At 33.0% G+C, this 27,969-nt stretch overlaps 3 protein-coding genes across 3 annotated transcripts; 1 reads left to right on the top strand and 2 right to left on the bottom strand.

Moving 5' to 3' along the window:
• Positions 1-6,870: 6,870 nt before the first annotated feature.
• On the bottom strand, positions 6,871-12,869 carry LOC129804253 (uncharacterized). Its single transcript, XM_055851393.1, has 3 exons — positions 12,432-12,869; positions 7,194-8,152; positions 6,871-7,132 (listed from the first exon to the last, which is right to left on the bottom strand). The coding sequence occupies exons 1-3, from the start codon at positions 12,839-12,841 to the stop codon at positions 6,915-6,917; spliced, it is 1,587 nt and encodes a 528-aa protein (XP_055707368.1). The 5' UTR covers positions 12,842-12,869; the 3' UTR covers positions 6,871-6,914.
• A 170-nt stretch (positions 12,870-13,039) lies between these two features.
• On the top strand, positions 13,040-27,140 carry LOC129804273 (lipopolysaccharide-induced tumor necrosis factor-alpha factor homolog). The gene is made up of 5 exons (XM_055851428.1): positions 13,040-13,097; positions 23,052-23,505; positions 26,548-26,647; positions 26,711-26,746; positions 26,811-27,140. Exons 2-5 carry the CDS (start codon positions 23,313-23,315, stop codon positions 26,911-26,913), a joined length of 432 nt encoding a protein of 143 aa, XP_055707403.1. The 5' UTR covers positions 13,040-13,097; positions 23,052-23,312; the 3' UTR covers positions 26,914-27,140.
• LOC129804275 (lipopolysaccharide-induced tumor necrosis factor-alpha factor-like) lies at positions 17,392-20,114 on the bottom strand. Its single transcript, XM_055851430.1, has 5 exons — positions 19,017-20,114; positions 18,688-18,933; positions 17,925-18,106; positions 17,719-17,857; positions 17,392-17,643 (listed from the first exon to the last, which is right to left on the bottom strand). The coding sequence occupies exons 3-5, from the start codon at positions 18,103-18,105 to the stop codon at positions 17,541-17,543; spliced, it is 423 nt and encodes a 140-aa protein (XP_055707405.1). The 5' UTR covers position 18,106; positions 18,688-18,933; positions 19,017-20,114; the 3' UTR covers positions 17,392-17,540.
• Positions 27,141-27,969: the final 829 nt, after the last annotated feature.

The raw sequence follows: 27,969 nt of genomic DNA, 5'->3' as shown, positions 1-27,969 counted from the left end.
CTATAAATTACAAATGGTGCAAAAGAGAGATCACGGAGGAACTTCTTGTGACCAGCTGAACCGGTTGCGAACAACAAACTGATCTCTGGGAGATTTTAAAACATTTTCGCTGCTCAGCGACCCAAGGAATCGACATACAGAGAATGTGCCTCAAAAGAATGCCACAACTACATATTCTCCAGCTTTTGTTGTATATGAAAGTGAACAGAGTTTCTTTACCAGCAGAAACCTCTAAGTTTATCCACCGAAGACCCATGAGGTAGTCATGCCAAGGGATGTAAGTCGAAAATTTCATGAAGGCACCATAAAGGAATCTTGCTCCTGTATCACATTAATTTCACAAAGAGCAATAACTTTTCAGAAGTTTTCAGGGTGATTTTAGTCAAAGTGTGTTAAAGAAAGTTTATAATGAAATATTCTAATATTTCGTCAAGATATTCTTAATAATTCTCCTTGAAAATATCGAAGGACTTTGGGTTATTTGAAATTGCTACAGCACTGAGAGAAATCCGAAAAAGTTAAAATAACATTCCGGAAATGTTTATTTTACCATGCAGTATTGATCCGAAATTGGTGTAAATATTATGCTTTTTATGTGTATTAGGGTTTAAATTTACCCTTTTCCATGTTAATTTTACCCTTAAAAAGATGTAAATTTAACCTTAAAAAATGTTGATATATTTTTACACCTAAAAATGTGAAAGATATGAGGAAAAAAAGTTAATCGCATCCCCGTTTGTTTCTCAGTGAGTGCAAGAAAACATAAATTTATGCTGTATTGATTAATTTAGTACAATGCTAAATTTTAGTACTCATATACTATTATTTTTTTGCTATTCTAGTATCTAACTTTGAGATTTCATTTAGCTTGAAAGAGGTTTTATAAATTTGATTTTTTAAACTGCAAAACACAAGAGTGAAGTTACGTTATAGAAATAAAATTTGTGCAAAATAAAAATTCTTCTATCATACTTCATTAAATTAAAAAAATATTCTTCCCTTTAAATTTACCAGAGAATTTTTTAAGTTGTTAGCAAAATTCACTACCTAGGGGCTGAATTATTGTGGAACAATCACTGTATTGTGGATAAACCTAGGATTTAGAACTCTTTAAACTTTACATAAACTTTTTTTTTTAATATTTTGCTCAAAATCTAAAATTTTTAATAATTTTCACTATATTCTTATTGGTATTGCAATTTCTGAGTTTTATTACTCATGTAATTTTTTATCTTAAAAAAAGTTGCATTTATTATTTAAAGTTTTATTCGGATCATAATAATTTTAAATACAATTAACTTTAATTATTGCTCTTCAGATACAAAATTCGTTTACCATAAAACTGAGCTAGGGTAAAGTAGTACAAGTTGAACAGTCAATGGTACAAGTTGGACAGGGCTTTTTTTTCTTGATAAATTTAGTACTTCATTTTTATTTGTATATCTTTAATGCTTTAGTTTTATAATTTGGTTTCTTGTGCTTAAAAACATTTTGTACAGTATTTATCAGGAAAATAGCCATGTCCAACTTGTCCCGGCGAAATGTCCAACTTGTAACACTATGTCCAACTTGTATCGCTTTACCCTATAGTGTTCATCTAAATTCGAGTATTAAGTATTCGGTAATATTCACGAGCTCTGACAAAATTCTAAAGAGGACAGTCTCAGTACTTAAGATACTGATTGCTTCTGAAAATACAGTTTAGTAGAAATCGTAGTTTTAGTACTCACGTAAATTTTGAATTATTTTACACCTCGTATATTTCAAATTCTGACTAAGTAACCTTACCGAGGTTGTTCTCTAATCTGTACTAAAAAAAAATAGATGAAAAAGATGCGACTGAAGTAACGTTTAGCCTATTTGGCTCCCACACCTTCAGCACGGAACATATGGTGGATTTTTTCGCATGACCGAAGAAAAGACACAGCAGCGACTGTGTGCGTTACTTAAGCACAATTCTTCAATATTTTGACTCGTTCCTCGTCGAGAGCCTAAGCAAAATTTACCTTTAGCTTAGAGCATCGTGCAGAATATGACCTCAAAGTTGTTGTTTTGGAATGCCACGAGAGTGAAAGGATTTCACGAATTTTCCAATGGCAGGAATTTCCATTGAGTGGGAAGCTCTCAAAGGAAACCATAGAGAGTCGCCTAAATGATTTAGCAGAAGAAAGGAAAGCTTCAAAGATGAATTAACATTTTGGGAAAATCGAGATGTCTCTATTCAGAATAATTGATCAAAGAACAATGCTGGTATTTTGAGGATGACAATAAGGATAAAACAACATGAAAATTGTAAGGATGCCTCACAGAATTGAAAGGCAAACCAAATAAGAATAAAGTGGAAGTGGCATCCATAGTGAAACACAATGGGAAAATTCTAGGGAGTAGAATTGGCCTCGAAACTTGATTAAGCACCAATTTCAGTTGAATCCTCCCGCAGGATTTATTAGGATACTTTAGTGAATTTATGGATTTTGTCTAACATGAGTATATGTACCTTTATAAAACTATGCTTTATTGTTTGCTTGTGCGAATGCAATAGGAGAGAAAAGCATTTCTGGGTCAATTTTAATGATCTCAACAATAATTTGCAACTTCCACGATAATCCATACTTTTATCTCTAACTTTTCACAGTGCAGGATACTAAAGGAAGAAAATAATTGGACTAGAAATTCACTATGAAAACTTCTCTTCATCCCCATGATGACTTCCATTCTGCGAAAGAGGAGCATCTTACAATAAACTCCATTTAAAAGTGCACGATAAAATTCTGTGAAAAAAAAATCACAAGAGTTTTATAACCCTCCCTAGCTAATTTAATTAACTCTCTCTGAGGATTTTTTAAGTGGAAAAAGCATAAAAATTCACTTATTAACATCACTTTAAATATTGTTCTCTAGGAAATTAGACATTAAAACAAGGGAGGAATATTCGCAAATTGCTTGAACCTAAAGTAATTTAATCCATTCGCGAATACCTAGAATCAACTATTTTCAATTTTTTACCGATCCATTATAGGGTCAAGTGGTACAATTTGGACAGGACTTTTTTTCTTGATAAATTTAGTACTTAATTTTTATTTGTATATTTTTAATGCTTTAGTTTTATAATTTGGTTCCTTGTGCTTAAAAACAAATTTTGTACTGTACTTATCAAGAAAAAAGTCATGTCCAACTTGTACCGGTGAATTGTCCAACTATGTCCAAATTATATCACTTTACCTTATACGAGTATTGGTTGGAAATTTTCTGAAAGATATATTGAGATGTTTCAGGATTTTTGAACACCTCATATCATGACTAAATTGACTAAATTAATAAATCTGTTTTCTGAAAGCACTTATTTTCCAGTATGTAAAAATGTGACTTGGCATCAATAAGAAATTATTGGAGTAGGGGAAAGTGCCTATGCTTCGTACAATCTCAAGCTTCGTAATGACTATTTTTCCTATATTTCTCAGTAAATATGACTCATCGAATACTCATATTTTAAAAACTAGGGGAGAATGCCCTTGCAGAATCACATTTACTTAAAAACATAAAAAAATTTAGTCATTAAAAAGCTTAGGATCGTACGTAGCATAGGCAAATTCCCCTATTTTCGCTTGGATCAGAAATTGTTGTAACTTACTTGTCACCTATATCAGCAGTATCAGAATTACAATAATTGCTGATCAGTAGGATCAGAATGAAGTGCTGTAAGATCAGAATGAAGTTGAAATTATGCCAAAAGCCTCTTACAGAAGTTTACTTTTGGTATAGGATCGTTTTTACACAAAAGCCGATAACTATAACCGTCGAAAATAGATAGACAAAGATAAATCATAAACACATGACGCTGTTTTTCTTAAAACGTGAAGTTTTCAAAATTTTATAAAAATATTTTGCGTTCCCTTGATAGGTTTTGATCTCACTTTAATTTCGAGCAATAAAAAATGGTTACAAACATATAAAAATGATGTAAAAATGATTAAGATCCAGTTAGTAAGTGTTTTCATCGTTTTACTTCGAAGGCCGGTCCTTAATTCTAAGATAGCGGCAGACACATTATACACAAGAGTAATGATGCTATTCCAATGAAAAATTAAAAAGGAAAATCTTTCTCAAGATTTTTTAGCACATTCTTCTCAGGTGCTTCTGCATTATCAACTTTGTGTTAGTTCCTGTCTCGACTATTTTCCCAGTCCTCTTCGTGTTCTAAAACCACAAAACAGTCGTGATAAGAACCAACAAAGAGAAAAGTCGATTATATATGCACTTGAGAACAGTAAAGTGCTAAAAATAAATGCTCATTTTTCTATGGAATAGCATCACAATGCGAGATTTCATAAAAATAGTGTTAATACTATTTCTTTATTCACCATACTACATTTTAAGTATGATATAAATGCTGATAAAACACAGCTAAAAGTTTAGCTTAATTTTGCTAAATTTTAAGCGACTCTCGCGACCTCAACAACGATCAGTCAAAGATATGCAATTATTTACTTTTAAAACAAAAGAGCTGATATTTTTTCTAGAACAAAAGTTTCTATTTTATCAGTAGAATAAGAGGTGTCAAAGCCTCGCATACTTTAGGAAATGCTCGAACTCCTGATTTAAATAATATACCAGTAAGTATAGTACTATACTAATAAGGATTCTTTATATTCTTTATAAAATACTTTTCAACTTCTCAATTTTTTACCGGCGTACAACCGATGTTAACCGATGTTAACCGATTTATATTTCATTCAGCATATCGCTCAAAACAGCTTAAGAGGAACAACTGGTTTTATTTGTTTCTGAATTGATATCGATTCAGCCTTATCAGAAAATTTAGATCTATTTGACGTACCCAAATATAGGGGAAGTGTGCCTAATTTCGGCCAGATTCTAATTTTGGCCACTTTGAGTGTAATTTCGGCCATGCAAATAAATTAATTAAAATTATGTATGTTATTTTCGAATAGTCAATGAATTCATTTTTCTTTTATTTATTCATTTTAGGATATATTAACACAAAGATCGTTAAATTTTAGGTATAATTTGAATTTAAATTGTGTTGTAAAACTCAGTGTGGAAAGAGTGTGATTTGTGGTGAAGTGCAAAAGGTTTTCCTTCGGTGTTTTTCATGAAAATTGATTAGTTTTCATTAAAGATTGTTTCTGTTTATGTTAATAATGAATCAATCTTTAAATTTCGGGTGAAATTTCCCAGCTGGATCCTGTATTTCGCGTAAAAAAGTATATACTTTGTGAGGGTCTCTCCGGTGAGGTAGTGTTACCTATTCCGGCAACATCTTTTGCTTTCCTAAATTTCTTATTCATTTTATGTATTTTTTTTCAATTTCTGAGTTCTACAATGTCCAGAGAAAAAAACCATGGCTTCTATGAAAAAGATTATGTGGAAAAGGCCTTGGAAGAGTTCAGGAAGGGTAAATTGCTACGGGAATCTGCGCGTAAATTTGAGATGCTACTCTTCAGGACAAATTACACGGAAGATCTCAGGGCTTGTGGGTCATATAAACGTATTAAACTAAATATTAAACTCGTTCCGTTTGACGTTTTGAAATTTTCTATCCGTTGCGTCACAAAAGGTGGTCAGAAAAAGGTGGCCGGTATTTCACACAAAGTGTCCGGAATACTACCCAAAGCAATGTCCATATTTTTAATAATATTTCAATATTTTAGCATGTGATTTAAAGAAAACAAAGTTGATAAACTAGTTTTCAAGGTTCCACACAACCCTCCCGAAAAGGCAGTAACAAAAAATATCAATAAGAATTAAAATTATTGCATTTCAAACTTAGGACTTCGGTGCTTATATGCAACTATGTCGAAATTAGGCGCACTTAACCTAATCCCATTTGGTTAAGAAATAATCACTTTTTAGAGCCTTTTTAAAGTTTCTTATATGTCTTTTGAATCCATTATTAGGAATGATGCAACAGTATCCTCTTAGGGTAAGATGGGGTAAGTTTGAATCATGTCTAATTGGGAACATTGACATTTTGCAACAAATTTAGACAACAAAAGGAAAAACAATGAATAAGTACTATCGAGTGTAAAGTCTTGTACTTCTTCGTAATTTTCTTTTTCTCTTTAACCATTCGAAATACTGAGAAAATTTCAAAATTCTTAAATAGAGATAATTCCGAATTACCCCATAGTAACCCCTTAGTAACCTATAAAAAATAATACAAAAATGAAAAAATCACTCAAGGGGCGGAGGGGAATGCAAGTTATGTTAATGCGGAGTCCGACTTATACAGAGCGGGGGTCCCCGTAACACCCAAGTCTCTATCTTCAACCGTTTGGCGTATAGCCCTGGTAGCATAGAAACGAACAAATATTTTGAAATACTTTCTCAAAAATCGTATGAAACACTAGGATATGTTGAAAAACATGGCCTCTAGAAATGGTGGAAATTTCAGGGGGTGAAAAATCATAAGCTCGATAATTCTGTCTGCGATAATTTCCTTACTTGGTGTCGATTGCAATATATGTGACGAGATAACAGAATCTCATGTAAAAGTTCCTTTTAGAATTACTATAAAGCACTCAGGCAGGATTTTTCAGTCAGATGACCCATATTTCTACATTCTACAAGCTGAAAAGCCCATGCAGGGATTATGTCTGTTTGATAAGAACAAGATTCAACGAACTTGTACCATTTCATCTCTTCGGCTAATGCATCGAAATTTTCCATGTTTTGCACATACAAAAAAAGTGAACTGAAAATCTTGAAGGATGCTTCAGAATAAACTTTCAGGATTATTTCAAAGTTTCTGCAATCACTGAATGGCACTCAAGAAAGTACGCGGGATAGAGAGATATTTCTCCCAACTCCCACACAAGAGCTCCGGGAAAGAAATCTGAAAATTCACTCAAATTTTCATTTATTTTATTTAATTTCTTCATGCAAAAAGGAATTCAATGAACAACATCTACTCGGTTATCTGGAGGGGGTGCCCTGCACCAGCGTGATGAAATTGCTCCCAAACTTATCAATAGGAGGGTCAAGGATGAAAGTCCAAGGACAACACCCGTTGTGATGTCATGCATTGGTGTCCCAGGAATGGGATGTAGAGTTAAGAGGACAAGGAGTCCACAGCAATTTAATAAAGAGAACACCGTTACCAGAATGTATCCTAGAGAAAAATGAAGCAATTAGAAAAATTCTTTAGAATATTTAGAGATACAACATCCTACCTGAAATGTAGTTTCTATTGGGAAGCCACTCACACTGTCTCGAGCGAAATCCTAAAATTCCTAGAGCAACAGCACCAAATCCTGATATAATACCCGTGTCTAGGTAATGGGAACGTCCCACTCGGGCAATCAGGTAAATGCTAAGCCCTGAATTCATCATTCCGCATAGGATGAGCATCAAAGAGACCGCTCCAATTGTGGCTGTGGCATTTGCAACCTTATGGAAGCTGAGATTACTCCAGGATTTTAAGCTTCCAGACGGAGCTTCTCCGTAGAAAGAAGGTGCTTGAAGTCGCGGCGAAATAACAGCAGTGGTGCGAACATCCACTGCTGAGTGTCCGTGCTGCTGCTCGTCGTAGCGAAGACGTCGCTGTGGAGTGATATGCTGTTTCAGCGGAGTACTGGTCTGTGGCTGAACTGAGCCAGGAATATGCTTGGGAGTTGTAGCAGTTGATCCCTGTTTCTGTGGCGGTGTCGAAAGGAGCTCATGGAGTTTCTGTGTGGCAAGATTCTTCTGTGGCGTGAGACTAGATATCTGAACTGGAATTGGTGGTGCTGGACGTTGAGGAGTAGAAGCTGAAGAGCTTTTAACCGCCCTTGGCGGGGATTTGGTGTCTCGGATACTTGCATAACTATGATGAAGCTTTCTTCTTGATGGACTTCGAGCGATGGTCTGGAAATTAGCACTCATGCTCGTCTCTTCCTGCTCTTGAATGTCATCTGGATCCTCTTCAGTGGGAAGAACTGCATATCTGTGGACTTTTCCATTGTGAATCTCAATGATCTCGTGATTGTCATCCACAAGTTCTTCGTCTTTTTCAGTTGGAATTACAGTGTAACGTGAATCGTTGAGGAAGAAACTTTTAGAATCAAAATTCGTGGAAAAGGCATTTTTGAGCTTTGGTTGTTCTTCGGGAGAAAAGTTCACCGGCAAACTGCAGAATTGAGGGTCATCCGAGCTAGGGGAAAAGATTAATTTAGGGCCCTAATTAAAAACTTTCAGAGTTAACAAAATTACAGACATTGATGACTAGGAATTTTCTCAAGCTCTGTCTCTTTTAGGCAAAATTCAGGTGATATTCATATCATTGAAAGATGGTTTTATTTCACGATCATGACTAATGATATTACGATTAAATACAAATTGAGAACTACATAATTTTGACAACTCCACATGAAGCATTTACATCTTACTGGATTAATTTAATTAAGAATTCAAATCGATGGTTCAACTTAAAATACATTCAATTAAAATTTACTATCTTTCTGTTTCATTATTTTATTGCACGGATAATAAAAAATTATTTAACACTTAAAGGTATGAGAGAAAAATTGCTTTTTACTTCTTTCATTATGTTTAACTCTTATGTCTATGTTGAGACTCGGCGTTCCAAGAGGAAAATATGGATATTCTATAGGAAAAAAATTTTCGCACAATTTAGAGACAAAAATCGACTTATTGTGGATAATTACAAACTTCAGTCAATCAATCAATCAATTTTAAGAATTCTTAAAATTTATTCAAAGTTCAATTATACACCGCAAAGTATTTTACACCGTTGCGTTGGAAGCAAATCGTGTAACAATTAATAAAAAATAATATAGGGGAATTGTGCAAAATTTCGGACTACTTACAATATCAGACTACTTACAATTTCGGACACTTGTTATGACAGAAAATTCCATAAAAGTTTAGTTTTAACATTTCTCGAGGTTATGCAAATTACAAAAAAAAACAAAAAGTCTAAGACACAACTAACGAGATGCAGTAAAAAAAAGTCTTGGATCCTCATAGTTACGGAGAGGACGCTCTAGAACATTTTATAAGGAAGAAAGTGGAGCGATCTCAAAAAATATAATCGAGTTTCCTCGATGCATGTGTTTTTAAATTGTTCTTCGGAGTGTAAATAAAATTTTATAAACAGTTCTTAAGGCCATGATGAACTTTTTGACCAAGAATTGGAGTGAATAGTATTTATTGTTGAAGTAAAGTGCTAGGGAGTGATAAAATAAATTTTCATTTTTTTTAGTGAGTACATCTCGAACTTTCTTTTTAGATGTCCAACCACTTAGAGCCGCTATAAAAAATGTTCTTTTGCAAAAGGAAGAAACTATCGGGAAATTAAAACACGGATTGACCTTTGAGCCTTTCTCTCCTTTATTCTCCGTAAAAAAAAGTAGAGAGAATAAAGGACAGAAAAGCTCAAAGGTCAATCCGTGTTTTAATTTCCCCATAATCCAGTAGTGAAGAGAATATCTTTCCAGATTTTTGTAGGCCCCACGCAATTGGACATCTATTTGATAACGAGCTATAAATTTTAAAAAGCGTCAAGTGATTCAATTCGTTATAGAAGTGCGCACATCGCCCTAGAATCCAGTACCGGTTATACGGGCTTCATACCTAAGGTTTATCACAGTTTTTTGAAAACTTAAATTCAGGATTGTATTATGACCTATTAGATATATTAGATAAATGACCTATCAGAATCTCAAAAAGCAATAAAATTGCTCGCTATTTAAGATTTGGACACCTTCGCGAACTGGGATAAACCTCTAGTTTAAAGACCGCTTTACACTCATTTTATTCAATTTAAGGAACATTTTTTAAAATAAAAACTAGAACAGATTTTGTATTCGAACATGTTCTCCGTAATATTACCTCTGAGCTTAGAAAAGTTGCGGAAGAGTATAAAAAAGCTCCAAGAAAAACTGTGTCCGATATTACACACAAAGCAATGCTTATATTATTTTATTAATTTTTAAGTGTATTTACGTGGCAATAAACTAATCTATAAGGTTCTAAACAACACTCTTGAAAAGGAGTGTAAAAAAACTTCAATTTGTATTGTATCAACCCTATCAACCTGTCCGAAATTTAGCACAATTCTCCTAAATATAAAGTAAATATAATAAACTAACGTTTATTGTGTTATACCTTATCTTAAAATATCCCGCTTTGCGTTTTTCTATAATTTCTAAAATTAAGTAATCACAACTTTATCATCCTTAAATTATATTGTCTTCAAGAATCATGTTTAAATGCAATATCAATTGAAAATAGTGTCATCAATTTTAAATACAATTAATTTTATGTATTATATTATTATTGTGAGACATAACAAAAGTCAGTGATAAGCCTAGATCTGATTATAGAAGTGATATTATTGTTTTGAGCATACTTGTGATGCCTGAAAATTTCATTTGGAGATGAATTTGGAGAACATAATGGAAGAATTTTCAATCTAATAAATTTATGCAATTCTCGCATTGTCATCAAAATAACATGAATTTTAATGACCTATGGGAAAATAATAGCTGAAAGTAAAATTGGTTTTGATTGTTGCGATTTAAGCCTTCCTAAAGTTGATACGAATAAGTTAAAATATTAAAATAGGCATTAAAATTTCATTCTGATACATGCAATGGCTAAGATATTTTACTTAGAATATTTTAAAATTTTATTTTTGATAGTTGCGCTTCTATCGGGGATTTTACGGACTTCCTTTCATGATCTTCGACCGTTAAATTCTGGAAATTATTACCTATTGACTGAAAACACGAAAGTTAAAATCCCGAAAACCAAAATTCTGAATATCAAAATTCCGAAAGGTCTACGTTGCTAGAAATCAAAATCCCGAACGGTCATAATCCTGAATATGTCGAAATAAAACGGAGGATAATTAGTAGAATAATTACCAAAAAACAGAGAATTTCCCTTTGTTTCCAACAGGCGCGAATGCAATCGTGTTTAAGAATTCTGGATTTTGGCCCTTTTGAGATATTGATGTTCGGGATTTTAGCTTTCAGGATTTTGGTTTTCACGATTTTAATCTGGACCCAGCTTAGGTTCCAGGGGTTCAAGGGCTCTGGAGGGGTCAAACTTTTCTTTTTAATCAAAAACTCCACTGTCAAGATATATGAAAAAAGACAAAAACTGAGGTATTCGAAATAGAAATGTAATACATTCGGGATTATAAAATTGCGAGAAAAACTTTAGCAATGTTTGAGCCCAATTGGAAGCCATGAAATCTAGTAAAAATTATAGAAGTGAGATTTTTAAAGATCTCACTTAACTATAGGGGAGACTGGGGCAAAAAGTAACAAAACGGATAACTTATTTTTTTACAAGCTACTCGAGCGCTTCAAAAATTTCTAATTAGTGCAGTTTTATAGGAAATTTACTGCTCCACTACTTTGTGAAAGTCATTTTGCTCTATTGTGTAAGGAAATACATTTATCGAGCTGTATTTTAAAAGGTGATTTTGTGACCGTTCTCAAAAATGCTGGGGCAAATAGTATCAGGTATGGAATATTATCACATTTTGATTTGCTTTATTACGGGATTTCGTAAATTTAAAAAAAAAAAAAAGCTAGGTAACATATTTTTATAGAAAATTTATTCCTCTACACTTTTTTAAAACAAAGTTTTCTCTATCTGAACGAGAAAAGTGCTTTTCAAGCTATTTTAGAAAAAAAACACATAAGAGACTGCAAATCGTTTGACCAATGCAAAGAAAAAGCGGCGAAACATGGAAATGACGTTTTTCTCGCCGTGAGACATTAGAAATTGCTTCGCATTTTGTTACTTTTTGCTCCATACCTTTTGTTACTTTTTACCCCAAGTGGTCATTTTTAAAAAAAGAATTTCTGGAGAAAAGAATCTTCGTAGTGGTTCGATAGTGGTTTCGTATTGAAAGAGTCCAAATCATTTAGGAAAAGTAGGTGAGATTGTTAAGAATCTCACCTAATATTTACCAGTGCATCAATTTTGGAAAATAAGTAGGTCAAAATAGATATCTGCTGTAAGGAAAACATATTAAAAATAGGGCTAAAAATTTCAATATTTTTTTATTTTCTGAAATCCTTGTTCGAATTCTAATGCCCTAGACACACTTATGACTTAAGCCGAGAGACGACTTAGTGGAAAGTGACGAAAATGTAGTTTTACCATTATTTCTAATATAATTACGCTAAGCCGTCTCTTGGCTAATCCTCAGGTCTGTCAGGGCCCTAAGAAACTTACGACTTTGAAGAAGGTCTGTGGATGCCATCTATCTATCTAATTTTAAGCCGCTATTTCTTTTATCTTGAAAGATATTGAATTTTCAAATTTTCAATTTGTGACTTTTTGCCCCAGTCTCCTCTAACGCATACCAAAAACTCTTTCTATTATCTTTCATCTATTTCTTCAGATAAATTCAACTCTACACCTCAAGAAAAATGAAGAAAACCACTCACGTGTTGAGAGCTTCACGACTGGCCAGAATTTTGGCTTTTTGAGCTGGAACCACTGCATAACGATTTTTATCATTTCTGGAAAGCTCTTCTATGGGCACTAAAGCAAATCTTCCACTGCTGTTGGGCGTCTGATTCCTACCCCTCATGGGGCTTGAAGATGTAACGACCGTTGGCGTTGGTCTGGTGGTGTTTATCAACTCAATAGACCCAAAAGCCTTCGATGTGGCCAAAGAAAGAGGCTTTGGGCCAGGCTTTGGGGGTATAAAGGGTCGTTGGGCATTTTGGTGGACGCCAGGTGAGTTTCCTTGGAAAACTGTAGCAATATTCACTGAATCACTTTTCTGCACTTTCGTTGGTGGGGTATAGAGTTCACTTTGGAGGCAAAAGGCGGGATTGGTATAGTGAGACATCTTCTAAAATTAACAACTTCACTTTTTCGTGGAATTTCTCGAGAAGAACACCCTTGCACCACTCGCGATTGCTGAAATCCATCTGCTGGCACTTTAAATTGCCGACTCCGGCGACCGTTAAAGTGCGATGAAAATATTGGGGAGGGTGACAGAGATAGAGCTAAAGAAATTCACGCTTGAGGAACAAGAGGAAATCCATCCAACTGCCACTTCCACACAAATACAGCCACATTTGCCAGAGGGTCATGAAAAATAGGTAAGTTTCATTCACTATTCTAGAATATTGGGAAGGGATGAAAACGCTACAGGGATTCCAGAATTTAAATACCCTTAGCAAATGCATTGATGAAAATTGGCGGGAAATTCTGTTGGTGAAAATATCAAAAATTGCCAAAAATAATTCCAAAAATACCAATATTTTGAACACTTTGCGTTTTTGAGCTTCTTAAAAAGTGATCATGCATACATAAATTGGCGGCACGAGACCCTCGAGTTGAAACCACCGGCAGACGTTCGAACAGCTGCTCGAGTCAAAGGTGGTGTCATTTATTTATGTTCCAGTCTCTCTCTTTCTCTTTAGCAAGCAACGTTTCCCCTTTCTCTTCTTTGCTAATGCAATTTGAACCAGCATCAAAATCTCTAAACAGGCGTCTTTTTGTTAGAAACATTTATGGGAAAATTTGCTATTAAATTTTTGATCATTTTCTGTTTTAGTAAAGAGGTTATAATGCTATAAAATGCGAGGTTAGGTTAAGTTTAACCTCAAATAAATTAACTAAAAAAATAACGTAGAGTAAGATTGAATAGACTACTTGAGAGATAAATATACTATAATATTTTAACCATTAAAAAAACCATTTAAATATTTAATATACATTTTCAGAATATATGAAAACAATAAAATATTGTGGATGTATAAAAAATTAAGAGGTTCGTTATGAAACATCTCAATATGAGATATTATTTAAAAGTACAATTTCTGATCAATTTTACGCAATTTTACGTTCTCTATTAACCCAAATAGAATATTTTACTTAATGAAATATACTTTCCTGACCACAAATATTTTTTTCATTAAAATTCTCATAAAAGTGCTCAAAGATCACAACGAAATAATTATTATGGGACCATAAAATATTTTATTAGAATCCTTTTTCAGGAATATTCTATAATTGTTTTAGTTTTAGAGTAATTATAGAAATTTGTTCTTGGTTGAAATTTTGAGAATACGGAGAGCAAACTTGCAGATCACAAAATTTTATATTTTTTAAGGTAAAGAATCAATTAAATCAGTATAAAATTTTTCACAATGAGTTGCTAAATTTATCCTACTTATCCCAGTTTCCAACATGCTAGCTTTGACTTCGTTTCTTCATAATTTGGAACATTTATTGACTTTTTGGTCGATGCAGGTTATTACGGTTTTTACTGAACGTAATTTGTCTACTACCCCCCTCAATTACGAAATTAAGGCAAATTGAAGATTTAAGAGATTTAAGATAAATTGAATATTTAAAAATCCTTGCAACCAACTTAGTTATTATAACGTGTACTTTTAGTAAAATATAGCACTCTCATTTTTAGAAAATGCCACTATGACAATTAAAATTTCTGGCAATTTGATTCAGAATCTTCAAAAATGCGACACATTGCGTAAAATAATTCAAGAACATTTTTAACAAATTATTATTTAAAGAAATTATTTTTTTTATTTAAAGAAATTATTTAGAAATCGTGATAAAATCACCTACACTGCAAACAAAGGTTTGGAATACCTAAAATTATGGAAAATCTTCAGTAGAAACCTCTTGAGATAAAATAGGATTCTGAAAGTGCAGAAAACTCTATCTAATTTTGTAATAAATAAACAGTTTTTTTTGTCAACTTGTTACCGTGCTAAAAAGCTAACTGTAACAGATATCATTTTTCGGTCTTCGGTAACCCCCATTAAAAAATTTTATCTAAACACAGTTTTCTTCGTTTTTTTTATCCTCCCCCACTGGTAAAAATAAAAGGATCACTAGGGATCCTTCTTAAAGGGTCATAGCTTAAAAGGCTCCATTTCATCATTTGTTTGGGTAAGAGCGGTAAGAGTGAGATCCTACAAGGAATTATTGAGTACTAATGCAAATATTGTATGGTAAATTGTAATGCAAAATTTTCACTAGAAATGATACAGTGATTCTTTAAAAGGATCCCTCAGTAACGGAATTTTAAACAAATGACACCATCAAATGGGATACCAAATAGGAAAATCGCAGAGAAAAAGTCAGCTGTGTGGATTTTTCGGAAAATATTTAAAAATACTAATAAAAATCTAAAATAATTTCAAATGAGGGTTTTCAGGTGGTGATCCTTTTGAAAATCAACCTCGAAGTGAACGTTTCAAATTATCAAAATCTGACAATTTCGTAAAATATCAACATGATTCTTTCAAGAAAGATCGAAATGAACCATTTGAAAGGGTTGATCATATTTTACTCTCCCAAAGGATCTCGAAACAATCGACTTTCGACTCTTTTATTTTTACCAGTGACCTCTTTCCCCTTCAAAAACCATTTTTTAAGTTGTTTTTTTTTTCTTTAGAAATGGCTTCAACGATTTCTTTAATTTTTGGATGTATTACTGCTCGAACTCTACGGAGAGAGCAGTATATATAAATAATCCCTCCATTTTTCACCCCCCCCCCCAAATTTCCACCTTCCACCACCCAGAGACTACTTTTCTCAACAAATCTTTACGTTTCAGACGATTTCTGCGAAATGTCGTCACGCTGTTTGTCCGTCTATCCGTCCGACTGTCGCCAGCTATAGAGGCCAAATTGTTAGAGTTAGCGACTTGGGACATAAGAGGGACCCCCCCATAAGTCGACCCAAGGATCGTTAACATGCCCTCATTCCCCCCACCCCTCCCCTTCCCCACCAAAACTATGTTTTTTTAGGGATTGCTCTAAAACACGTCGTGCGATTTTCTTCATTTTTGGATATGTTTCAGAGATTACCCCAGAGCCTCGAGTGGGTCAGTGGATAGACCAGTGGCTCTATGACTGCGAGGTCTCGGGTTCAAAGCTGAGCAGCAGCAGAAAAAGATTTCTCATGCCATATCGGCTTTGAATTCGTCCAGTGAATGAATGAATAGTAATGTCAATGGTGCATATTGGCAAAAAAATGAACCGCCTAAAAAATAGAGCCTGGTACGATAACGAGTTTCGATGTGAAAGTTGTACTTCAGTCGATACAAATATTCGCTGTCACTGAACCAAACATACACTGAGAAGGGATGCTGTGATATAGTAGCGGCACTGATTGCCCACAGAGCTGTGATATAGAGCGGCTACCCGTATCGGGGGATAAGATAGAATAGGAGTGGGGAAGCATAAGGGGCCCAATTGGTGGCCTGGATGCATCGGAAATCCGAAATGGAGAACTGACCCCTGGCAAAATCTTATCTTAATTCTATTACATTTAATATTGTTTTTGGGGATCTTTTGAGTTATTTATGAATCGGTTCAAATCGGTTGAGAACCGGTAAATGGTAAATGATTCGAAAGTACTTTTGCGGTATAGCATCTAAGTCACGAGTTCGAGTATTTCGCAAAGCCTGGGACGCTTTGTCACCCATTTTTGAGAAGGTATTCCGTGTAACCATTTCGTTTAAAGACACCTCTCACTGAAAAATTCATAATTTTGAATTTTAAAAGTCAAAGTTCAACCACCCCAACCAACCGTCTATTTTTCAGCTGATTTGCTTAATTTAATATTTTGGAAATATCTCGAAATTTCCAACCCGCCTCAAACATCAGTAATGAATTCGTAAAGTACTCGTAAATTGTTTGTTTTGTACGAAAATTCTTATTTCTCTTCAATATGAAAATTTAAATGGAAAATGGACTGATGCGAATTTCTCAGCAATTCTGGAAGCTTGTGTAAAAGTAGAATAGGTAATCTATCTTGTCCTTAGTTCTGTCACATTTTACCGAGTTCCTCTCAAGAATTTTAAAAGATGTAAGTGAAATTTAAATACATCCTCTTTAAAATATAAATGTAAATGTTGAACTTTCTCGTTCTAAGATATCTAATTTCTTGAAAATTGCATAGAACTACATAGACTTCTTTTTTTTACGCTTAATATTTATAAAGCTTTTTTTTACTAGTTTAGGGAAATTATGTGTAATCCATTAGCATTAGAATATCATTCCATTGAATTTTTTTTTTTTTTCAAAATATTGATATATTCGATATATTCACTGACACATTTCTAGAATTTCTGGTCAATTATGAGATACAAAGTATCCAAATGGGTATTCAATTTAATGTTCTATTCGTGACCTTTCGCAACACCGATGGATTATCATTTGTTAGAAAAGATTATTAAGTTCATCACTAAATTACGTAAAGTATGGTGAAAAAAATGTTATTACTAGTTACTTAATAATCTGCTTATCAATATTTCATGATAATTTCATCGATGAATTCATTTAATAATCACGTGGCAAGTTGTTGAGAGAAAATTCTTCAAAGTGAGAGATGAGCATTTCTAATTATACTCAATTGTAGAAAAAAATCTTCAAATAAATTTACTTATACACATTTTATTATACAGTCATAAATTATTTTAAATTTAATAAAGAATAAAATTTTTAGCATTATTAAGCTCGTCCCTGCGTTAAGTCTGTATGAGTCCATTTGGGTATTCCGATTTAAGATTTGTAAGTTCCAATGAATGCTCCGCAATTTGGGCAATAGTGATTTGCGTTTTTGCACGAATCCATAACATAGGGGATCCAAGCACAAGGCCAACACCTGTGGAAGAAATAACAACAGGTTATTATAGTTTTTTTTTGGATTCAGCGTCTTTTAAAGATTTTCAGAACTTACACAAAAGCACAGAGAAGTGCTGCCATAATATGAGTTTTAGTGCTGGTCTCGTAGTCCAATTTTGTGAGTACTTGCTGTCTGCACGATGGACAAATAATCGAACTAGGATCTGGCCCTACAGGTGGGTTTGTCACTATGGCTGTAAATATTATTTTTGAGATTTTAGAAATATGGTTTCTTGTTAAAAAAAAGTTTCTATAACTTACTGTGAACTACTGGAGGAGGTCCTTGATTAGGGTAGGACATATTTGTAGCATAAGGGGCTCCTGTAGGTGGATATGGTACTCCCTGGTTGCTCTGATCGTAAGCTGGTGGTGGTTGGGGATGGGGATAGCTCCCAGTAGTGTCCTGATCAAGATGAGGGTAGGCAGACTTCTGTGGTTCCATACTGTTAGGAAAGCACGCAATTAGATAAAATTGTTGTGTTGAAGATCATAATAATAGCACTCTAGGATTTTGCAATATGCCCTTATCTCTCCCAGATAAGATAAGGCTGGTCAATTTGAAGCAAACAGAGGAGATTTCAACGATTTAAAATGAATTCGTGCTAGAAAATTTCAAGTAGGTATCCATTTTCAGTGATAAGATTCCATTTTTTTCAACAATTAAATGCAGTGTTTAATTTAAAAATTGGTATCAGTTTCCGTTTCTGCCCATAAATGCAATATTATGGCCTCATTCAAGAGTAGTTAAGAGATAAGGTTTTCCAGCAAAAAAAAAACCCTAAAGCACTCATTTCTGTTTATTTTAGTTTTCTAATTAAACTGCAAATTATAAAGTTTTATCTCAAAACAATTCTCTACATTTCGCAACACAATTGAAATTTCATTGCACTCTTGTGAAATTACAACATATTCTATTCAAGTGATTCAAGTTGAAATTTACTGAAGCATGGAGAGTTCATTAAAAGAGAATTTTAACACAAAATGATAGAACATCCATAGAGATTTCTCGTGATTATATATTTACCTATTTATTTGGGAAATGACTAGTTGGAAAATGCAGCAAAAAAAGTCACTGATGTGGCACTGTCCGAAATAATTGAAACTATACAACTGAATTGCTTCACTCTCTGAACTCAAATGACTTCCACTCTCGTACCAGTAGATGATTTTGTTAGTGGTATCGGACTGGGGAGTTTCACCATCTACTTTGGAACTCCACAAACATATCCAATTACAGCTGATAAGCACGCGCTTTTCCGACCAGTTCCCTCTGTAGAAAGGAAAATCATTTAACTACTTAATCGATTTCATATAGACAAGCATATCAATCATTTTAACCATAATGCAAAATACCTCTAAATTGTCTAGAACTTAAGCATATTCCATATCGGACGGTTGTGTATTCCAATTGTGTACAGGTGTCTGTTAATTTTCTTGTACTTTTCAATAGGTAAAAGAAAAAAAACCGCCAATGTATTTGTGTTCTCGATTTTATTCGTTAAATTTCTTGCTTGCAGCCGAAGTGCTCTAAAGTTATGACTCATTCGTTAATCACCATTCAATTGTTTTATAAGATTATCAATAAACATCTCGTAAGATCCCATTGACGTCATAATGCAGACGTAAAAAGTTGGCTTTACAATCGTAAATAGATCATCATTTTAATTGAATTTCAACATAGATTTCAAAAAAAAAAAAAACTTGCCAAGAGACTTTCTTTGTGGTGATCTTTGGAAATTCCATTGTGATATAAAATACAAAAATAGTGAGATGAGTAATTTAAATTGATAAGAATATTTCCATTTAAAATGAAGCACATAAACACATACGAGCTGTGATAACTCGCAGCTTATCTGCCCATAAACTTTGGTTTTTTTTAAGCCAACACGAGAGTCGTACTAAAAATTTAATATGAAATTTATTTACTGACAATATTCTAAGAAATATACTCAATTTCCTGTCAAAGTGAAGTTTAACATTTTCCGGGATACTGTAGAAAATTCATTTTCTCATTAGTTAAAAATAGATATTCTTTTAAATTGACAATTTAATAAATAAGAAACGTTCTCTTTTTCTCGTAAGAACTGATCGTAATGGCCGCGGCAGACCTTTTAGTTCAGGAAAATTTCATAAAATCAAAATTCACATCCCCTTACTTTTTCAAAAGTTTTGCATATGCTTATCCTACTCTTTCACACTAAATAATAATAATAAAAATGTTTTTATTCAACTCTACATTAATCCCACCCGTATCGTGCGTCCGCCGTCGTCTCAGCGTTGGTGACCAGCCTCCGGAGCTAAACGGTGGAAATGCATCTTTTTAGGATGTATAGTCTTTTGTCGTTATAACGATCTTTTTCTTGCATACAATATACGGTCCGGCAGAGAAAGACTTACGCAACGGCATGGGGGTAGACTCCGATTTTAAGATGGAACGCTTTGCCCAAATGGCTGTTAGCGACCTCTAAAGAAGACGTAAGTCCTCGAGAAACAAATACATTCTTCTTTAGAACATCACACGAAATTAAATTCATTTCAATCCAATTTTGTGTCCGAAAGAATAAGTTACACTTATACAAATCTTTTGAAAAAGAAAGGGACACGAATTTTGATTTCATGAAATTTTACCAATTTTAGAGGTATGCCGGATGAAGGCAAAAGAATTTAAAAATAATTACAGTAGACTCTCTCTCAATCGGGCATATGGAGTAAAATCTCATCCAAATTATCGAAAGATTTGGGCATCAAAATCATTGCAAATTCCACAAAAAATATTCATTCAAATATAAAGAATCACGATACAACAAGAGGAACAACAGCATATTTAAACAAAAATGCTTTAAAATGGCAAAATCTTTTTGGTCAGTAAAAAATTCAAATTGGTCAGTAAAAAATTCAAATTGGTCAGTAAAAATCAAATTCGGTCAGTAAAAAATAAAATATGGTCAGTAAAAAACTTTAAAAAATCAGTATAAAATTAAATTTGGTCGGTAAAAAGTCAAATTTGGTCAGTAAAAAATCAAATTTGGTCAGTAAAAAATTAAATATGGTCAGTAAAAAACTTTTTAAAAAATCGGAAAAAATTAAATTTGGTCAGTAAGAAATAAAATTTGTTCGGTGAAAAATCAAATTTGATCAGTAAAAAATCAAATTTGGTCATTTAAAAATAAAATTTAGCCAGTAAAAAATAAAATTTGGTCAGTAATAAATAAAACTTAGTCAGTAATAAATAAAATTTGGTCAGTGTAAAATAAAAAAATTAGTAAGTGAAAAATCAAATTCGGTCGGAGAAAAGTCAAATTTTGCCGGTAAAAAGTCAAATTTTTTTCAGTAATTTTTTTTTAAATCAGTAAAATGTGAAATTTAATCAGTGAAAAATTAAATATGATCAGTGAATAATAATTTAGTCAATAGAAAACTAAAAGAAAATCAATAAAAGTTAAAACTTTGCATATCCGGATAAAAAGTATTGCACATTTCGTATTGCGGAAACTTCGTATTTTAGTACATTTCGTATTTTACCATTTCGTATTTCATATTTCGTATTTCCTAAATTTTGTACAAAAATTAAACAGGTGCTACTTATAACTTTCCAAAGCACAGAAAATTTTCCTTTGCCTCAACAGGCGATACAGATAACTTCGCGAAGCACAGAAAATTTGATTTTTTACTGACCAGTTTCTTTATTTTTTACTGACCATTTTTTATATTTTAGCGATCAAATTTCATTTTTTACTGATCAATTTTGATTTTTCACTGACCAAATTTGATTTTTTACTGACCAAATTTAACTTTTTACCGACCAAGTTTGACTTTTCTCCGACCGAATTTGATTTTTTACTGACAAAATTTTATTTTATACTGACCATATTTTATTTTTTACTGAGCATATTTTTTTTACTGACCGTATTTGATTTTTTATTGACCAAATTTGACTTTTTACTGACCAAATTTATTTTTTTAAGTTTTTTACTGACCATATTTAATATTTTACTGACCATATTTCATTTTTAACTGACCACATTTGATTTTTTTACTGACCAAATTTAATTTTTTGCAGGCCAAATTTAATTTTTTACTAACCAAATTTTATTTTTTACTGACCAAAAAGTCGCAGCTCTTTAAAATCAAACGACAAAATTGTCAACAAAATTTTGCGCCCGATTGAAAAAGAGCCAATTGAGCGAAAGTCTACTGTATCATGATTTTCAAAAGCTTATCCCTATTGGGGTCGCGGGCTTACGACATCCAAATTAGTAGCCCACGCTTGTCGATCCTCCGCCACTTCAGGAAGAAGTTCAGGTTCGATCCCAAGTCCCAAGGCATTCCAAGGCAAGATTCTGAAAAAATGCAATCATTTTATTTTCCCAAATTTAAATATTTAAAATATCACAGCCAGATTTTACAAGATGAATTAACAATTTTAGTCAGTAAAAAACCAAATTTTCAATCAAAATGGCCAGTAAAAAAATTATTTTGGTTAGTAAAAGAATGACAAATATTAACAACATTATGGGTGATCATAAAACCTTTCAAATGAGCACGATAATGCCAAGATGGTTCCGATGGTTCCATTCATTCGTTTTCAACCGCTTATTCCTATTGAAGTTTCCTGGACTCCAGACCGCACCTGTTGATCCTCCGCCATTTCAGGAAAATATTCTCGTTCGATCCTAAGGTGTTTTAAGACAAGATCTTGAATTTGATTCAGTCACCTTGGACTAGGTCTGCTCTAGGTTGAGTCCCCTCTATAATGGCTTGCATAGCTTTTCTGAGGACTCTTCCTTCATTCATATGCGCTGAATATGACCACACCATCGAACTTATGATTTCTCAACCCGAAAAAAGCAACTCCTTGATTCTTAGCTTCTCATGAACAGCTACGTTCGCGAGGAGTAATTTCCTAAACCGCCCAAAGAAGTGATTTCCTTAACCGCCCTAAGGTACATCATCTAGACAGCTTGAACTCATGGAAAACAGAGCTAACATGAAGTGTTCGAATACAAAATATGTGTGCAAAGCCTGAAATCCTTTCCCTACAATGCTTCCAATTTTCTACAAAAAGTGTTTAAAAGTTTCAGTTGTACGTATATGCCGGTGATGCCGGTACTTGGCGCTGAACTAGCAACATTGAAATGCTTTGAATTTGTATCATTTTAATTGAAATTGAAACCTTGCAATAATAATTTTATTTAAGAAAAACCTAAATGAGATTCTTTTCACAAATAAATGTAGAAATTATAGTTTAAATTTCTGATAAGGTTAATCTAACTATTACTCATTATAAGTTTAAAATATTATGCATCTATTTTGCATGTGGTGTTATCTAAACTTCACAGCCTCAATTGTTCTTCAAGTTGAGTTAGTACATGAAAATATTTCCAACAGGTTCAGTGTACAAATACTTCGAGAAGAATTTAATGTTTGTCACATTTCGTGTATTGGATCGCTGCTGAATATTTGATAAAAATTAAATCGTGAAGGTGATAACACAACTCATTATCTACCTGTGACAAATTTTTTGCGAAAGTGTTTTGTGATATAAAAATTTGGTTGCTTTGCAAAATAACATTTAGTTCATTTTTGCTTTCCACACACAATTGTTGTGTTTTATTTCGTGTGAGTGATAAAAAAAAAAGTTTAAGAGAAATGGATCAACAAAAATCAATGTATCCTCATCCGGATCCGAGCTATCCTGGAGGTGAAAATGCTGGATATCCTCATCAGACGCCTTATCCTCCACCCCAGTACCCAACATCCAACGAACATTATCCAATGCCTCAGCCAGAAATGCATCAGTACGTCCCACCACCGATTATGACGCAACCGACATCCACGACAAGTAAGTATGAGGAAAAATCCCCGTAAAATCACCAGTGATAAAGCCGATACCTAAACTTTTATCAGTGGTTGAGATAGCATGACAGATCCAAGTACAAGACTTTGTTATTATCCACTCAATCTGACTGACAAATCAACAGAATCTACAGCCTAAATTTAGTATTCGTGCCAAATGAGGAAAGTTTTTGTGGTCGGTTAATGATTTATTTGCGACTTTTATCACCAATCAGAAACAAGCGGTGAAAATTAAAATGTAGTGTTCAAGTTCAAGATATTCAAGAGGTATAATCAATATATGGGGCAATAATGTTTTAAAGGTGACGTAAAAGATTTTTTACAGAAAAAATCAAACTCTTTTGGAAACAATAAAGGAAAATTTTGAAGCTTCGGATGCCGGATATTCCGTAGGGGAGACTGGGGCAAAAAGTCACAAATCGAAAAATTTAAAATTCAATATCTTCCAAGGTAAAAAAAAATAGCCGCTCAAATTTTTTTCTATAGATAGCCTCCATAGACCTTCTTAAATGTCGTAAGTTTCTTAGAATTCGAACAAGGAATTTAGAAAATAAAAAATATCGAAATTTTTAGCCCTATTTTTGAAATATTTTCCTCGCAGAAGATAACAATTATTACATACTTATTTTCCAAAATTGATGCACTGGTGAATATTTTCTAAATAATTTGGATTCTTTGAATACGAATCCGCTATCTATTTTAGAATTTCACAAAGGGTCTTTTCTCCAGAAATCCTTATATTAAAAATGGCCACTTGGGGTAAAAAGTAACAAAAGGTATAGAGCAAAAAGTAACAAAAATGCAAAGCAATTTCTGATGTCTCACGGCGAAAAGAAACATCATTATCATGTCTTGCTTGTTGTTTTCATTGGTCAAACGATTTGTAGTCTTTTGTGTGTTTTTTCTCTAAAATAGCTTGAAAAGTGCTTTTCTCGTTTTCTCACTTTTCTCGCAGAGAAAACGGTGTTTTACAAAGATGTAGATGAATAAATTTTCTATGAAAGTATGTCCTCTAGCTATTTTTTCAAATTTACGGAAGCCCATAATGAAGCAAATCAAAATATGATAATACCCAATGTCTGGTACTATTTGCCCCAGCATTTTTGAGAATAGTCACAAAATTACCTTTTAGAAATCGGCTCGATAAACGTATTTCCTTACAAAATAGAGGAAAATTACTTTCACAATGTTATAGAGCGGTAAATTTTCTATAAAACTACGCTAATTAGAAATTTTTGAAGCGTTCGAGTAGCTTGTAAAAATATAAAATATCCGTTTTGTGACTTTTTGCCCCAGTCTCCCCTACCATTTGATATTTTTTCTAATTTGCTATAAATAGATTTTAATTAATTTTATTAAATAAATGGCTCTTTTCAGAAAATATGATATTGTGGGTCAGATTCACTAAGGGGTTACGTGGGTCAAAAATACCGAAAAAAACACAGCATATTGTCTCTAAAAAACTTAGACTGATTACTCACATTGCAGATTTATCTGAAATCAAATAATCAAATATTTCCTGTAAGCAGGTGATTGAAACTGCTCCTTAAATTTTGTACTTTTATATGCTTTAAAGCTTGTATTTAATAAACTTTTTATTATGTTTAAAAATAGAGAAAATATAGATAGATGAATAGATAGATATGTGTATTTCGCAGTTTTTTTTTAACTTCTTGACCCACGAGAGTTAAGATGGGGTAATTCGGAATCATGTCTATTGTGAAATTTTGAGATTTTCTAACTGTTTCAGATGGTCAAAGAGAAAAAAAAACCACGGAGAAGTACAAGACTTAACATTCGAGAGTCCTTCTTTTTTGTTTATTTTTTTTTATTTTGCCATTTAAACTGTTAGGAAATCTTAAAGTTCCAAATTATACATGATTCCAAATTACCTCATCTTACCCTGATATCCTTCAATGAAATTAGTGCAAAACTCCAATCAATAAAAGCCTTCTGACCTTCCTCTACCAACGTATTACAGATTCCCATATTTTTCTTTCGATTTAGTTAATATTCTTTTTAATCTCAGTTATTTAAAATAAAACTATTTCTTTTTTTTCTATTTGAATTCAATTAAATATCAAATTGAAAAATAATGCTATTTAAAATCTTACGTCTTTAGGTTTTTTTTCTACTTACAGTTCAAAACATCATGAATTTAATTTAATTTTTATTTCACAGAATTTTTTATTTTTATATTTAAAAAGAAAGTGTATCTTTTGTTAATTTTTGGCTTTTTGGAATTATATGAATTCTCGACATTCTTATGTTTCTTAATAGCTTGATTGATAAAATTATTTAATTTTCAATATTTTCACATTTTTTAGTACTTAATAGACAGTAGATTAGATAGGGAAAGGCTTAGGCTTCGCATACACTCTGGTTTTAAACGCTTCATATGTTTCCCATATTCGTTTAATGAATCTGACCTATGGCAATATAGACAATGCATTTCTGAATAAGCTTCAGCTTCATTGAGAAACCAGAAAAATATGAAGAGTTTGAAGGCGAACTGTGTGCGAAGCCAGAAAGTCTTCTTCCTCTACATGACTAGCAAAGTCAACTAAACAAACGTTTTCATACATTTTATTTGTGAGATATCAAAAATGTTAAAAAGACCATTTCTGAATCTCTAATTAATTCTAATCAGTGGAAGTTTTCGACTGCAAAGGTAATTCAGTAATTACCCTTGCGTTATCTTATTTACTGAATTTATCGTCTATAGAAAAGCTTAATAATTTTTACAGATAAAGAAAAAAATCAACAAATAAACGTCAGTCCTATCAAATACATGTAGAAATTTTATTGAATTACTATAAATTAACAAAATTATATAACGAAAATATTAGGATTGAAAAGATATTAATTCTTTTGGCATAATAATTCTGTAATTGCCTTTAAATCGTTTTTTTTTACTAAATTTTAAAACTGTAGAGTTTCCTCTCTTCGTTCACTGGACTATTGTAGAATTTTAATTCAATTTACATCTCCTACGCAAAACTTAAAAATATTTTCTTCAATCCTCCAGTTATAATGCCGCCCCAAGTTGGTCCAGATCCGACAATGATCACGTGTCCCTCATGTCAGGCCACTGTGGTGACTCGAATGGAGTATGAGCCGAATACAAGGTGAGTGGGTGGTTTTACTATCCCACTATAATTATCACTAATTGGTCGCTCCTTTTTCCACAGGACTCATATTTGTGCTCTTCTTCTCTGTGTCTTCTGGTAAGTGATGAAATGGAGATTGTATTGCTCTTCAAGTACAGCAACCAATCCTTTATCTTTTCAGTTGCTGGCCATGCGTTTGTGTGCCCTATTGTGTCGACTCGTGCCAAAGTGGAAATCACTATTGTCCCAGCTGTGGAGCTTACGTGGGCACTTATGAGAATTAAAAGAAACCCATCGAAAAATTCCAAGTTTTGATAATTGTATGGAGAACGATCTCCAAGAAAGTTCTATTGGGAGCTGTTAAGTGTCACAACTTGTGAATAATTGGTTTAATCTCAAGAAAGTCTTGAGATACATATATTGAATATAATTTGCCTTTTATGACTACCAGTCGTTATATTGTATTACCTAGGCAATGTTTGGCTTGAATTAAAGACTTTTCTTAACGAAAGGATCTGCTTTTAAAGCAAAAAAATTCGTTTTCTTCCTTAAACAAAATCTATACTGTAGAAGGATTTGATACACCGGGGAATTGGATTTCGATTGATAGAATGATTTTAGTATATTTACCTTCACTTCAGATTCAGAAAGTCATCAAATGCGTTCAAAAATATAATATACCGAAGTCTATTTGTTAAGTTTCGATTAATTAATGCAAAGTCTAATTTGGCCCGCAAAAATTTACTGAAATGAACTTTCATGCTTAAATGATAATTTGATTTATTAAAAAAACCATAATTATGCTATTTTAAGTTCATTATGTCTTCGGCACACTTTTTATATCGACAATACTTCATGAAATCAAAATTCGTGTTCTTTTCTTTCTCGAAAGATTTGCATAAGTCTATCCCACTCTTTCGGTCTCAAAATTGGACTGCATTAAATTTGCTTTAGTGTGATGTTCAAAAGAAGAAGAAGAGTTCAAAAGAGCAGGATAGACGTATACAAAGCCTTTAAGAAAGAAAGGGATGTAAATTTTGACTATGAAATTTTCTTGGTCTAAAAGGTATTCCGGAACCATTAGAACCAATTTCCGTGAACCAAGCGCGACTTTTTAAGCACAAAGAAAATTTTAAATTGCAAAACAATTTTTGTACCCGCTATGCCTAACGTACAATAACTTTTGTGTTGTAAACACATTTTTGAAATTTCAGTGAGAGTAAGTGAAATCTAAATCTGTGGAATTCATGGAACTATGTTGTTACGCTACCGCATCAAATATCAACATCACTGAACATTTTCAGAACAAAGTTTTAAGACAAGTTCTGGATACACCCTGG

This window comes from Phlebotomus papatasi, chromosome 2, assembly GCF_024763615.1.
Source record: "Phlebotomus papatasi isolate M1 chromosome 2, Ppap_2.1, whole genome shotgun sequence".
NCBI lineage: Eukaryota > Metazoa > Arthropoda > Insecta > Diptera > Psychodidae > Phlebotomus > Phlebotomus papatasi.
Note: the sequence above shows the minus strand (reverse complement) of the source record. Positions and strands in the feature narration are given on the sequence as shown.

Bases quoted from the DNA above. Each gene is read 5' to 3' on its own strand.
- LOC129804273 (XM_055851428.1), top strand. From the start codon at position 23,313: ATGGATCAACAAAAATCAATGTATCCTCATCCGGATCCGAGCTATCCT. The intron at 23,506-26,547 runs GTAAGTATGAGG...TCAATCCTCCAG, and splicing joins GCAACCGACATCCACGACAA to TTATAATGCCGCCCCAAGTT. The intron at 26,648-26,710 runs GTGAGTGGGTGG...CTTTTTCCACAG, and splicing joins GAGTATGAGCCGAATACAAG to GACTCATATTTGTGCTCTTC.
- LOC129804275 (XM_055851430.1), bottom strand. From the start codon at position 18,105: ATGGAACCACAGAAGTCTGCCTACCCTCATCTTGATCAGGACACTACT. The intron at 17,858-17,924 runs GTAAGTTATAGA...TAATATTTACAG, and splicing joins ACCTCCTCCAGTAGTTCACA to CCATAGTGACAAACCCACCT. The intron at 17,644-17,718 runs GTAAGTTCTGAA...TTTCTTCCACAG, and splicing joins GCACTTCTCTGTGCTTTTGT to GTGTTGGCCTTGTGCTTGGA.
- LOC129804253 (XM_055851393.1), bottom strand. From the start codon at position 12,841: ATGTCTCACTATACCAATCCCGCCTTTTGCCTCCAAAGTGAACTCTAT. The intron at 8,153-12,431 runs GTGAGTGGTTTT...CTTTTCCCCTAG, and splicing joins AGTCGTGAAGCTCTCAACAC to CTCGGATGACCCTCAATTCT. The intron at 7,133-7,193 runs GTAGGATGTTGT...ATTTTTCTCTAG, and splicing joins CAATAGAAACTACATTTCAG to GATACATTCTGGTAACGGTG.